Below are 13357 nucleotides of genomic sequence, written 5' to 3'. Positions count from 1 at the left end.
ATGCATTGCCGGCTCTTCGTTTTCATTCATGTTTTGAGAAGGGCAGCGGCAGGCGGGACAGCGCTGCGCTTCCCCGGCGAGCGCCGCCGGAGCCCCTCAGCGCGGGCACGGCCGGGCCCCACCCCAGGGCGCCCCCGACGGCCGGCGCAGACAGGGCGGGAGCGCTGCGGCTTGACACCTCGGCCGGGGCGGGGCGGGGAGGGGCGGGAGCTTCGCGCCGGCTGGGACACGGCGCTGCCCGGTGCCGCTGCCGCCTGCCCGCCGCCATGGCTCCCGGCTCCGAGCGCCTCTTCGACACCCTGGGGCACTTCGGCAGGTAGCGGGGGCGCCAGGCGCTCGCGGGTCCTGCCCGGGCAGCGCCGCGCGGGGGTGCGTGTGCGGGAGGGAGAGGGGCTGTGTAGGAGTGCACGCGTGTGTCTGCATGTGCCTGTGTGTGCATCCGGGAGAGGGTGTGCGCGTGTCTGCATGTGCCTCTGCGGGCATCTGCATGTGGGGGCATGCGTGTGCACATCCGTGTGCGTGTGCATCTGTGAGAGTGTGTGTGTGTGCATGTGAACGTGCGGGCCTTTGTGAGAGAGGGCATCTGTGTGTGCGCTTCTGTGTGTGACAGTGTGTGAGAGTGCGTGCATCAATGTGTGTGTGGCTGCGTGTGAGAGTGCGTGCATATGAACATGTGGGGGTGTCTGTGTGAGTGTGTGAGAGTGTATCTGTGTGTGTGTGAGTTTATGTGCATGTGTCTGCACATGTCTGTGTGTGACTGTATGAGAGTGCGTACATCAGCGTGTGTGTGTGTGAGAGTGCGTGCATGTGCAGGCGTGTGCAGGGGTGACCGGTGCTCCTGAGTCTGGAGAGGCACCCACAGAAGCCGCCAGCGGCGGGGACGGCCCTGTCAGGAGGGGCACGTACCCCCACCACCCCCGTGTCCCCTTTACCAATCACCTATAGGTGTGTGAGTGCGTGCATATGAACCTGTGGGCGTGTGTGAGAGTGCATCTGTGTGTGTGTGTTTATGTGCATGTGTCTGTGCACATCTGTGTGTGACAGTCTGTGAGAGTGCATGCATCAGCGCGCGCGCACGTGTGTGTGTGTGTGTGTGTGTGTGTGTGTGTGTGTGTGGCTACAGCTGCAGATAACTGGGCATTACTGGTATGTCTGTGTGTGCAGAGAGGGACTATATCATCCAGTATCAGTTACAGGGCAGCAATGATGTTTTCTGCTCTTGTTATGTTGAAACTGGTGCTTCTCAGATGGGTGTTGTGAGATCCTTGCACGGGGTCCACGGGGCAGTGTCAGCGCTATCAGGTGCGCAAACGCATTTCACAAGAGAAACCTAGAGATTTCCCATAGGAGCCACTGTGTTAAAAGCTTTTTGCCCTGCTATGGGCTGGCTGAGCTCTTTGCCTCACAAGGACAGCTCTATATTTCCCTGGTCAAGAAAATATGAGCTGGCATTTTCCAAGGGGTGTCTCTAGCCTCACGTGGAGTGTCTCTAGTCTAGAAAGGCTGAGAACCATTGGCTTAAATTAAGAAGCCATCTGCTAATTTTGTTGTTGCCGTGGCTGCTCTGTTTTGGGCTTGGCTGCTCTTGAAATCCCCGGGCTTGACATCCAGCTCAGGTGCCAACTGTCAGAGTGCCCTCTTGGACGTGGCAGTTCCCCATTAAAAACACTTCCCAGCTGTTTCGATAAAGTCTTCAGAAATAAATGCCTGAAAGGAAATGTGGTGCTAATGCTAAAGCAGTGCTGTGTTCATCGCTTACATCAGGTAGAGCAATGTAGACTGTTGCTAAATGTTGTCTGGGAAAGGACTGTGTCCTCAGGGGTGTTTGAATACTGTCCACCACACTGGGGCTGTGATCTCAATTGGGGCTTTCTGGAAAGTACAGCAGTCCAAATAATATCCGTTCCCTATTCTGACTTGTATTAGTCACGGGAGGATTTGGAAGTATCTTGTGAATGCAGGTATGATATGACAGGGTGCTACACGGCCTTTCACAGCACCTGATGAAGTGAGCTTCAGTTCACAAGAGATTTTGCCTTGTGTATACATCTACTTCGGTTAGATTATAAGGTGCCAGTCTACCTTGCCTTTCTACCACGCTCGCCCATAGTTGTTGTGTAACTTGCTCTGTGGCCTGTTTCCAAGTCTGAGATGTCTGATTATTATTGGAAAAATGAACAAGTGCGGTACACAGACCATCGGAGTGTTGAATGAAGGCATGGTTTATCCCAGAGTAAATATAGAGAGCAATGTATGAGATACCTCACATCCTGCATGTAGGTGAGGGTCAAGAATTGACTTTCTGGTGAGTGTGGATTGCACTTCACATGGTAGAGATTCTGTTACATTCAGATCCCCTATTCTATACCGTTTTGTTTAAGCTTTTATACTCTGCATAGTGTCAATATTTGAAGACTCTGCCAGCTTCTCCTTCTTGGGTCCTATCTGTGTCCACCAGCTCTGGTCTATGCCAGTCTGTCTCTCTTCACTTGTCAAAACTCCTGCATCCTCTTCCCTTTTGTTGGGGTCATGTTATACCTCACCTAGTAAATTGTTGTGTACATAAAATCTCAAACACTCCCTGAGATCCACAAAAGTGGCATCAAGTAACAAAATCCGAAAACATCTCAAAAGTACTTGAATGCTGTTCCTTGGCTAAGAGAAAAGAAGGATACTTTATAAAGCATACCTTTTTTAGCTCTCCTATCCCACAACTACTTTGAAAGCTTATCCACAAACTTCATATTTTTCCATCGGGGGAATACATATGACTGAAACATTTAAGGGAGATTGGTTTTGCTTTGTCTGAGATCAGGTGGAAAGTCAGGTGATCATAGTCTGCTTCTAGACCTAACTTGTAGCATTTGAGAGACTACAACTGTTCTACAGTATTCTAATAGTCATTAAACACATCACAAACTCAGTAATACTTGGGCAAGTTCATAACATAAAATCTGCCACTCTCCTTTCAAATTATATTGGTGGAAAGCTGCTTGTGTTTTTTGGAGTGTGTTTGAGCGAACGTGTGGTGAACAGGAGCAAGGGAAGCTCCAGATCTGCTTTTACCACTGTTTCTGAGCTGTGCAAGGGCTGGGCTCAGCCTGGGACAGCATGGTGGTGCAATGGGTTTCCCCCTCCCCTCGCCTCCTACCAGACTGGCAGTGAACACCCAGGGGGACCAGGCAAGGGTGTCTGCGGCCACCGTTGTTTTGGGCCCTTGCGCAGCCCAGCAGGAGTAGGTAGGAGGAGCTCTGGAGCCTCCTCCACACAAGGGTCAGCGGGGAGAGAAGCAGCAGCAGTCAGAGGAGGGGAGAAACAAGGGGAGGGGAGGGGACATGCAGGGGAAGGGAGAAGAGAATTCTTACCTGCTTGCAGGACTTAAAAAAGTCCCTGGCTGCTGCTCCTGGAGTGTCGTGAGAAAGTGGGGCTTGGTAGTAGCACTGCACCCCCTCTGGATCTGCTCCTGCTTTTCTGTGACCTCATTGTAAACAATCCATGCTTCCCCAATAAAACTTTTTGCAGCTCTCAGCAAATCCTGAAATGCTGTCATCTCCTGCAAAAGCAAGAAAATCTGGAAGAACTTTTGTTTTTCTTTGCCTAATGTTTTGGCTGTGGAATATTTTTTGTAGCTTATTAAATATGTGTTGTTTATAATAAATCCAAAAGTCCGTCAGAGCTGGCAGATATTTGGTTATCTCCAGCAGTTATTAGAAATAATCCACCTTGGCTGTCTGTACTTACCTATCATAAAGAGCTGCACTGCAACAAGGAGCATAGGGCAGATCTTTTATTAACATTGTGGATTATGTTTGGTACTGCATTTTAGGTTGAGAACAATACTGTTTCACCAGCAGAGTAGTTGCACAGGAAAAGCTTAAAAATAAAGGGAACAATACACAACAATTCATGAAAAATGAATGTGCAAATGCAAAGAAAAGGAGAGGATCAAATACAAAAGAAAGCCTGTAGATGGTTTGGTGAAAAATGTGGTAATGGAAATACCATGCTTACAGGTTTGTATTGTAATTGTGGCAAGAGAAATCATAATGTCAAAGCTTGAATAGAAAAAAAATTAAAGAAAAATGCATCATATTGAAGGAGTAAGCAGTGATGTGGATGATGAGACACTCACTTACAGAACATTAGTCCAGTGTATAACAACAAATGCATGTGGCTTGTAAAGATCAGATTGGCACCACAAAGTACACAGAAAACTGAATGCAACGAAGTGGGACCTCAGTTAATGCAGTCACACAGACTTCCTCAGGATCATATAGACAAAGCCAATGTCTTGATTATAATATCATTAGGACAGAGCAAATTACAAGCAGAATACCAAGGAAAAGGCTGAAACTTAGGTATTTCAGGCAACATAGCAGCCGCTGCTTTCAAGTAAAATATGATTCATGTAATAAACACAGAAGTAAAATAAAAAAAATATAGTGGGTGGGTCTGTGTTCATTAATGCACCATCGTTACTGTACATTTAGTTTAGTACTTCCTTAATGAAGTACTAACTGAATGTGCAGTTACTACGTTTACTGCACAGTAGCGCCGACACATTTTTTTTGTGTGATGGTTACTGTGTAGTAAGTAGCCTAATAACACTGCGCAGAAGCTTATTAGCATGTTTTTTGACTGGCACGCTATTGCTCAGTGTTATTACACCACCACACAGTAAGCGTATTGTGTAGACGCACCCACTGGGAACAAACAATACGCACCCACTAAGAACAGACAATATGCTGTGACACCTGCAGCAAAGTTTAACAGATAAAACAATTCAACAAGTATAGCTCACAGAGTAGCTATTGCATTAAGAAGAAAAGTAAAGTAAAGTAAAAGCACTAGAGCTTATAGCTACACCTAGAGATATTAAATCAATTTCATGACTTTTATGATTTGTAAAATAGCTGCCAATATTTCTTCCTAGCCTGTCAAATATGTGCAAAACTCCTGAGGTTACTGTTGTATAAAGATGCACACGGAGGAGCTTATCTCGGCATGATGCAATCACCACATGTATCAAAGAACCGTTGTTCTGAAGTATTACAACATGAATGAAGTGGTAACATTACAGTGTCCTGCCAAGTGAGATGGGACATCAGTTCTATAAAAAAAGACAGACTTTCACATTATAATTACAATAGCTACTCAAACAAAGTATACCCTAGCTGGAAAGAAATATCTTACAATTCTTGCAAAGGAATAGTATCTTGTTTATGAAAACTTTGACCCATTTATTCATGAATGGGAAACCATTCAAATAGAAAGTGATTATAAGCCCTTTGAGAACACTTGGGGGGGGGGGAACCCCACACTGTTCCTGGCCCAGCATACCTTCTGTGCATGTCTGAAACGCTTATGCTATAACTTAAAAACTACATACCAAGAAAGAAACTCAGGTGTAGATAGTCAATATCTATCTAGGACAGGCACACAGCATAAAAATATGGTAACTGAACTGATTATGAGTAGGGACCTATTTAAATGGCAGTTTTGTGATTCTCGTGGAAATCATGAAAAATGGTGATCTCCATGATCACCACAAAAAATGGCATTGGCTGCAGTTTCCCAGGAAATCAACCGAAAAAACCTGTAATCAAAATAAAATGCTGGCTCCTCAGTGGGAGCCAGCAGTCCGGCCTTACAACCTGCCTGGGAGGGGAAGGCACCGGCTGGCTGGGAATCACAAAGGGCAGTAGCCAAAATGGCAGCCGCCCCCTTGTCCCTCCTCCCCTGTGGGACCTCTCCAACAATCAGCCCCAAGGGACGGGGCCTCTCCACCAAACAGCGCCGAGGGGTGGGGCCACCACAAAATGACTGTGAAATCAGCTCTTTGGGTTGTGACCAAGCTGTGAAAATTGCTTTCTCTTGCCGTGAGTTACGTAGGTCCCTAATTATGAGATCCCACCTGGACAGAAATACAAAAAACACAGGAAGATACATAGAAAGCATCAACCAAGCCAGTTTCAAGGCAAAGGTTGGAAAGAATCTGAAAGCTAACTATACCAGGCAAAGGTTTCACAGGTGCTCATGTCTGTCATTCTCGCAGGTTGGTTAGGCACTAAAGGAGACTCTTTCCATGCCTCTCAAGAAAGATGAGCTAAATGTGAAAACTAGCATCCTGTCTAAGCATAGGCAGAATAATGAATGGACCAGTGGGCCTGGGCCCAGGGACCCCCACCAGTCAGGGCCCAATTCGGGGGTTGCCTTGCAAGTGTGCAGTATTCCAGCCTGCAAAAGTTCCTGCTTGGGGCTGCTGGGAGACGCAGGGATGGTGCCAGCCTCTTCCTGGTGGGGGGACTGGGCTGGGTCTGAGTTCGGCCGGGCTGGGAGTGCTGTGCCTCTGCAGGCTACAGGCGGGGGCAGGAGCAGAGCAGGTGGGTGGTAGTGCTGGGAGGGTTGGCTATGGGGGTGAGGCTAAGGTGAATTTTGGGGTGGTTATAGCTCCCGCAAACTTCCCCAGCACTGCCTGTGTACATGTGCACAGCTGCACATGGCCAGAAACACAGCCGAGCAGCCAGCTCCTTGCAGGTAACTCTAATGTGGAGGGAAGGGGCATGGGGGGGACAGATCAAGGCCCCATGGTGAGGGAGGAAGTGGGGCAGGGACAGGGGCAGGGAGTGCTGCCCAGCCAGAGTGGTGCATGGGACCTGGGGCTGGGGCGGGGAGTGGGACAGAGCTATAGGCAGCTCATCCAGGGTGTGCGGTAGGACAGGGGAGGGTGAGCCCCAAGCCCACAGTGGGCAGCCTGCATCCGCCCTTGTCCTGCTGGGCTCTGCTTTGGCCGTGGTGGAGGAAGGAGAGGTCGGCCTGTGCCACCCCATTCCCAGCCCAGCTGGGTCCACCAAGCCTCCCCCACGGGGCATGGAAGCCCACCCCACTCTTGGCAGTGGCAGCACCAGGAGGGCAAGGGTCCCCTCCCCCCACTGGTCCAGCTCCTGTGGGGGTGGGGGGGTGGGGAGTCTCCAATTTTGTGTTTGCCCAGGGCCCCAATAAATCTTAATCTGCCTCTGTGTCTAAGGGCAGTCATATCATAATGTTTAGGTCATTGAGAACAGGAATTCTCTCAACAATAAAACACCTGTTCTGGAATACATGTTTTAGGAAAACCACAGGTGCTGAATGCTGGGCAAACATGACCTAAAATAGCAGGGACCTGGTGAGCAAATGTAATGCGTGTGAGGAAATGTAGGCCAAGCAGAAACGAAGGATACAATAAAATACCTATTGGCTTCAGACTTTGGAGCAAAGTAGGAACAAAACTTCTCAATGAAAATCACCCTTACCATCTCATTATTGTAGGCTACTATTTAGGCATCTGGAAACTAGATGAACCACCACAAAGATATGGAGCATTTGCAAAGGATAGAGTGTCCTAAACTGTGTAGTTTTAGGTAACAGATCCCAGTTGACTTGCAGTGAATTTGTGCCGTTTCTCTTGGAATGGGACTTTAGTCATAGCACTATGCCAGAGCCAATCAAAAGAAAGTTAGAAAAAAGTAAATTTATGCTAACACATTTTTAACTAGAGAAACACTCCTGCAAAAGCATGCATCATGGTGCAATACTAGATGTCAAGATGAATGTGTACCTTGTTGTCTATAGTCCCATTATTACTACAGCTGACAGTTGTGAAAGGAATACACAAAAAAGAAAGAGGCACAAAAAGTCCAAAGTGTACTATGACTTAGAAGCTGAAGATTTTCCAGAGCTATAGCCCAGAGACCTTTCTAAGATAAGATTAGTTTCTCAGAACAAATTATGGAAACAAGAGGCATTTTTTTAGACAGATAAATTCTTTATATAATGTGCTAGTGGATGGACATTTGTTTCACTTAAACTTTAAGCACATTTACCAACTGTTGGCATGAACATAAATTTGGAGGCTGGTGAGATATGAACTCCACAGAGGTTTGTCCAGCAGAGCATGGAAGAAACACAGGATGACAAGTGACTGATAGATATCTTAACAGAATCCCAAAATGCAGCAAGAAGAATCAAGTGGAAAGGAGTTCCCTGTTGTCAGAAGAATGACTTGCACTTTCTCCAACATTTAAAAGCATGCAAAGTGTACATAAGATTTTGTATAATACTCAGGCATGTAAACAACCTTACCAAAATTAGAGAAAAATATCGTCATTGTGAACAAATTCAGAGTTAGTTATTTGTTAGAAATGAATAAATAAATAGCATTAAGTTATATACATGATGAGCTAAAATATGTGCACTTATGATGAAAGGTTGAAGTATATAAGCAAGTTGTGGGATCTCTGTTTAATTTTGCTGTCTCCAATAAATGTGATATCACTTATTAAAGTAAGTGGAAGTAGTGTCACTGTGTTAATGCGACATACTAAATCCATGCCAAAACCTGTGGGAGGCAGCCTTAGTATTTTAGGTTAGTCCCAGGGTTACTGCTAAACAAAGTCTGGTAAAATATGATATGTGGAAAGTGGAAAATATAGGATAAGTAGTATCCACAAGCAATCTCTGACTGCCTTGGCACATAGCACATTTTCACTGATGTAAATTACATTGATAAATGATACTAGGAGCTGGAAAGGACAGATGAGCAGCTATTATAGCACTTTGCCACTAGGTGGCCAGGAATAGGTATTAGCCTTTTTCGCTATAGTGAGCTATTCAAAAGTATGTACGTATGTATGTATGTATAGGTATGTTTACCCTCATTCCTCCCTGCACTTACTCCATTGATTAATTTATATTATTAGATTTATATACCACCTTTCCCAGCAAAGGCCATTGGACAGTTTACAATAAGAGATAGAATAACTTATAAAAGCAGGTAACATTTTAAAATAAGATATAAAATAAAAACTCCCTAAGCAGTATCCTAGCTTAGCTTTGCTTGCTAAAAACCTGTCCTGAATAGAAAGGACTTATAGTGCTTCCATAAGATGTCCAGGCTTGGGCTCTGGTGGACTTCAAGAGGAAAAGAGTTCCAAAGGTGTGGAGCAACTACTCAGAATGATTTCCCTTATGTTTTTGCTAAGCAAACTTGGTGGCGTTGATGGTGCTTGCTGGAGGCTTCTCTTGGTTGACCTTAGTGATCATGATGGGGCACAAGGTATAAGTCAGTCCCTTAGGTATGTAGGGCCTAGATTATTTAGGGCCTTATAGGTCAAAACCTGCACCTTGAATTGTGCCTAGAAAGTATTGGGAGCCAGTGCAGAATCTGGATCACTGGAGTTATGTGCTTCTGGCAACCCATCCCTGTCAGAAGGCAAGCCACTACATTTTCCACCAGCTGCAGCTTCCAGGCAGTCATCAAAGGTAGCCTCATGTTGAGTGCATTGTGGTAGTCTAGGCTTGCATGGAGTCTAGTCTACTCTAGCATGGATGATTGTGGCCAGATCCAAATCTGAAAACAGAGATCATAGCCTTCACACCAAATGGAATAGTTGTATTAGGTAGCTTTAGACACCACAACACTTGCCTCTGATTTTTCTCAGGGTAATTTTACACTAGATTCAAGTAGTTACAATGGTGTAGGGCTGTATGTTGAGTGTCTGCTCCTTTTTTACACTGGTGCAAAGGTTGATTACAGAGCTGTAAACAAGTTGTTTGTATGAGCCCTGAAATGTAGCCACTGGATCTCTGAAGCAAATTACATTCATGAGAGAGTCCACATGTTATTGAAATAGCTGATGTGAGTGCCTCATCTTTCAGAATAGATCACTAGACAAATGTTTACAGTGGCAGAGGTGATATCTTTTATTAGACCAACAAGATTTTTGCAAAAACCTGGAAGGTGTATTCTGTTTAGGGCAGCACAATTGGGAATTGTCAAAGACCAGTGGTAACCCCCTCATTCTGATGGCTCACGTATGCCACATCACTGGGCACGTCCACACATGCAAGCACATGCACTTGCACTAGCTCAAATAGAAGCGGTGCAAATTTGAGCCAGGGCTTTTTGCCTCAGCGCACGTGCCCGGCCATGCACTTTGGTGTGGGACAAATTGTGCCACTTGGGGCAAAATAACCCTGCCTGGCTCCTCTTGGATCTGCAGGCAGGGGGAGATAGAGCCCGGGGCCAGCACCTGTGCTGTCCCCAGCAGTATAAAAAGCTTCCCTGTCCTGGCCCCAGCAGTACAAAAAGCTGTCCTATCAAGTAGCTCAGGGCTACTTGCTCTCAGGAGCTTCTGGGGCCCAGCAAATTGGTACCTGGGGACACTACCCCTTGTGCCAGCTGGACTGTTGAAGCAGCCCTGAGAGTTTCCTGCACCCTCTACCCACTGCAGCAGTCTGGCAGTGGGGGCTTCTGCCTGGCTGTGACCTGCTGTGCACCTGCCAGATCCAGATGGAGACTGCACAGCCAGTAGAGGCATCTGCCCCTCTGGGTCAGCTGCCAGTGGACTGTGGCTGCAAAGTTGGCCTTTGTGTGGCACTACTGCCATGTGCGCACGTGCCCAGCCATCTGGGAAGCTATTGCCTTGAACATGTTCCAGGTGTAGTGGCCTGCTTTGAACTGTCAAAGCTTGTCCTCCTGGACCCAATTGGTCCTGCCACTGGCCTCCCTAGCAGGAATTCTGGTGTTCCCTATTTGAAAACTGAAAAATTCCTAATAAAAAAAATCCCAAAATAACTCTGTAAAATACCCTGAAATCCATGTTCCACCACAATTAAAACAAACGACCACTATATATATAGAGAAAGAGAGTGAGAGACAGAGAGACAGCGATCAGTTGGGCAATGTTTTACTGATATATCTACAATGTTAAAGCAATTTGGAAGCCTGCCAGTGTCTCTATCATCATAATAAAGTGAATTCTAAATACCTATATGTTTTGCTGCCCCCAACAGGGGTACCAACCCCCCCAACAGGGGCCAAATGGCCCCCACAGGGGCTACTTCCCCCCGCAGGGCACACATGCCCCACCCCTGCTTGCTTCCTCAACCCTCTGGATTGCTGCCTCGCCTGACCCCATCTCCTGCCGGCTCCTGCAGCCCCCCCGCCATGGCTGCCTGGCCCCAGCCCCCACTTGCACCCCCAGACCCTCAGTGGCTGCCTCCCCCAGCCTCTGGCACTTAAAAAAAAGAAAAAGAAAGAAAAGCCTCTACTCACATCAGGAGCAGGGGCTGTGGGGGCTCCAGGACCTGGCAGAGCCCCCCACAGGCAGCACAGGGGGGCAGCGGGGCCCAGGCTGGGGCTACTTGGGCTGTCACCAGGCCCCGTGCTGTGCGGAGGGGCCCCAGTGACCCCAACTGCAGCTGGAACTGCCGGTGAGTGCCGGGCTTTTTGTTTTTAAATTGCCGGGATGCTGGGGTGGCAGGGTAGCGATGGGGGGTGCTGGAGCCAGGTGGGGCAGTTATGGAGGGACTCAGGGGTCAGGTAGGGGGTGGGGCTGGGTGGGACAGGGATCGGGGGTGGGACTTGAGAGAAGGTAGGGGGTGGGGCAGGGATCGGGGGGGGGCTTGGGGAGTGGGCAGGGCCATCAGGGGTCCCCCCCCCATGGTCCCCTCCCCCTTCCTCTAGCCCCCCACCTCCTACTTACCAGCACTGGAGTCTGGGTCCAGCTCCCTGCAGCTGGCAAGTTGCCTGCCCTCCACAGGCAGGCAGTGTGCTTCAGCACTGGGATGAGGGCCAACCATAGAGATACTCTGGCTGCTACCAGAGTGTCTCTGTGGAGGACCCAACCTCTGACTGCCTCAGGGTATGGTCTGGGACTGTGCCCTGCTCCGCTTTTTTTCTCTGTGAGTTCTTTTGACTCCTGGATATCCAGGGGGCTAATTTTGCCCCCATGCTGCAAATTTGCAGTGCAGGGAATATTTTCTTGTTCTTGCACGTGCCTCTTGCAGCATCCCAAAGTAGTATGAGATGCTGCAAGAGGCACATGCAGGCTCTTCTGGATGTGCCCACTGAATCCAGTGTAAGAAGCAGTCCTATGATTTACACCAGCAACAGTCTCCCTGAAGGACCACACATCATGGAATATTAGCATAGAAGAACTGTCCTGTGTCTTCAGCTGACATGCACCATTTCCCTCTTCACACTCTGTGGTGGAATTCTGAGGGATACTTGAGGTAGAAGCTGGATCAGCCCAGCATGCTCATTTTTCAGAGATGACCAGAACCCAGTTCTATTGTACCACCTGCTTGAGAATCTGATATGACATATTTGTGAATAGTTATGAGACATATATTGGGACAGATAAAATCTGTCTTTATAGGACCTTACTCTACAAACTATCATACAAGAGAAAATGCAAAGAACTTAATATTAAACATTATCCTACTGTAAAACACAAAGGTTGTGTCATTGATTAACATGACATAATAGGTAAAATTAGAAGTTGCAGTGCAGTCTCAGCCTGGAAGGCAGCAATTTATAGAGAATTGCTTTGTATTTCTAATAGTTACAACGTTAAATAATTGTCTTCCTAGAAGGTCAAGAAGAGGCTACAAAAAGTGAAAATCAATACAAAATAATTATAAATGGAAGAAGATAACTTGATTTGTTTCTAATTCAAGAGGCAAAGTTTCAGTAAGCCTAATCAAAAGATCTTTCTGTGGAAAAGTAAATGAAACTGAGAACATTTGGGGTTTATCTTGTTAGGAGAACTCATAGTAAAGTTATTTGCCCAATTAAACCAAAGGAGGGAGCTTCAGTGTGGGACTAGACAGCAGGAGACCCCCACAATGAGGCACCCTCATGCCCCAGCTAGCCTCTCCAGCATCTATACATGTACTGCTGCAGAGTAAATGTGTTTACTTCAGCCTAATAGGGATGTTTAAAGACAACAAGAAATTGTTTTTTAGATATATTGGGAGTAAAAGGAAGGCCCAGGGAGGAATAGGACCCCTGCTAAATGGGCAGAAACAATTGGTGACAGACAGGGGGGACAAGGCTGAACTCCTCAACGAGTTCTTTGCCTCAGTGTTCCTAAGTGAGGGGCACAACAAGTCTCTCACTGGGGTTGTAGAGAGGCAGCAGCAAGGCGCCAGACTTCCTTCCATACGTAGATCCTGAGGTGGTGCAGACTCACTTGGAAGAACTGGATGCCTTTAAGTCGGCAGGCCCGGATGAGCTCCATCTGAGGGTGCTGAAGGCACTGGCTGACATCATTGCAGAGCCACTGGCGGGAATATTCGAACGCTCGTGGCGCACGGGCCAAGTCCCGGAGGACTGAAAAAGGGCTAACGTGGTCCCCATTTTCAAAAAGGGGAGGAAGGAGGACCCGGGCAACTATAGGCCAGTCAGTCTCACCTCCATCCTTGGTAAAGTCTTTGAAAAAATTATCAAGGCTCACATTTGTGAGAGCCCGGCAGGGCAAATTATGCTGAGGGGAAACCAGCACGGGTTTGTGGTGGGCAGATCGTGCCTGAC

At 47.4% G+C, this 13357-nt stretch overlaps 1 protein-coding gene across 1 annotated transcript in view; it reads left to right on the top strand.

Annotated features, from left to right (window-relative positions):
• Positions 1–208: 208 nt before the first annotated feature.
• Positions 209–13357, top strand: part of SLC22A16 (solute carrier family 22 member 16) — a 75885-nt gene continuing 62736 nt past the window's right edge. The window contains exon 1 of the mRNA XM_014605853.3: positions 209–316. Coding sequence (XP_014461339.1) covers positions 267–316 — 50 coding nt within the window. The 5' untranslated portion in view covers positions 209–266. The remainder of the gene's footprint in view (positions 317–13357) is intronic.

The sequence above is a fragment of the Alligator mississippiensis genome, chromosome 1, assembly GCF_030867095.1.
Source record: "Alligator mississippiensis isolate rAllMis1 chromosome 1, rAllMis1, whole genome shotgun sequence".
NCBI lineage: Eukaryota > Metazoa > Chordata > Crocodylia > Alligatoridae > Alligator > Alligator mississippiensis.
Note: the sequence above shows the minus strand (reverse complement) of the source record. Positions and strands in the feature narration are given on the sequence as shown.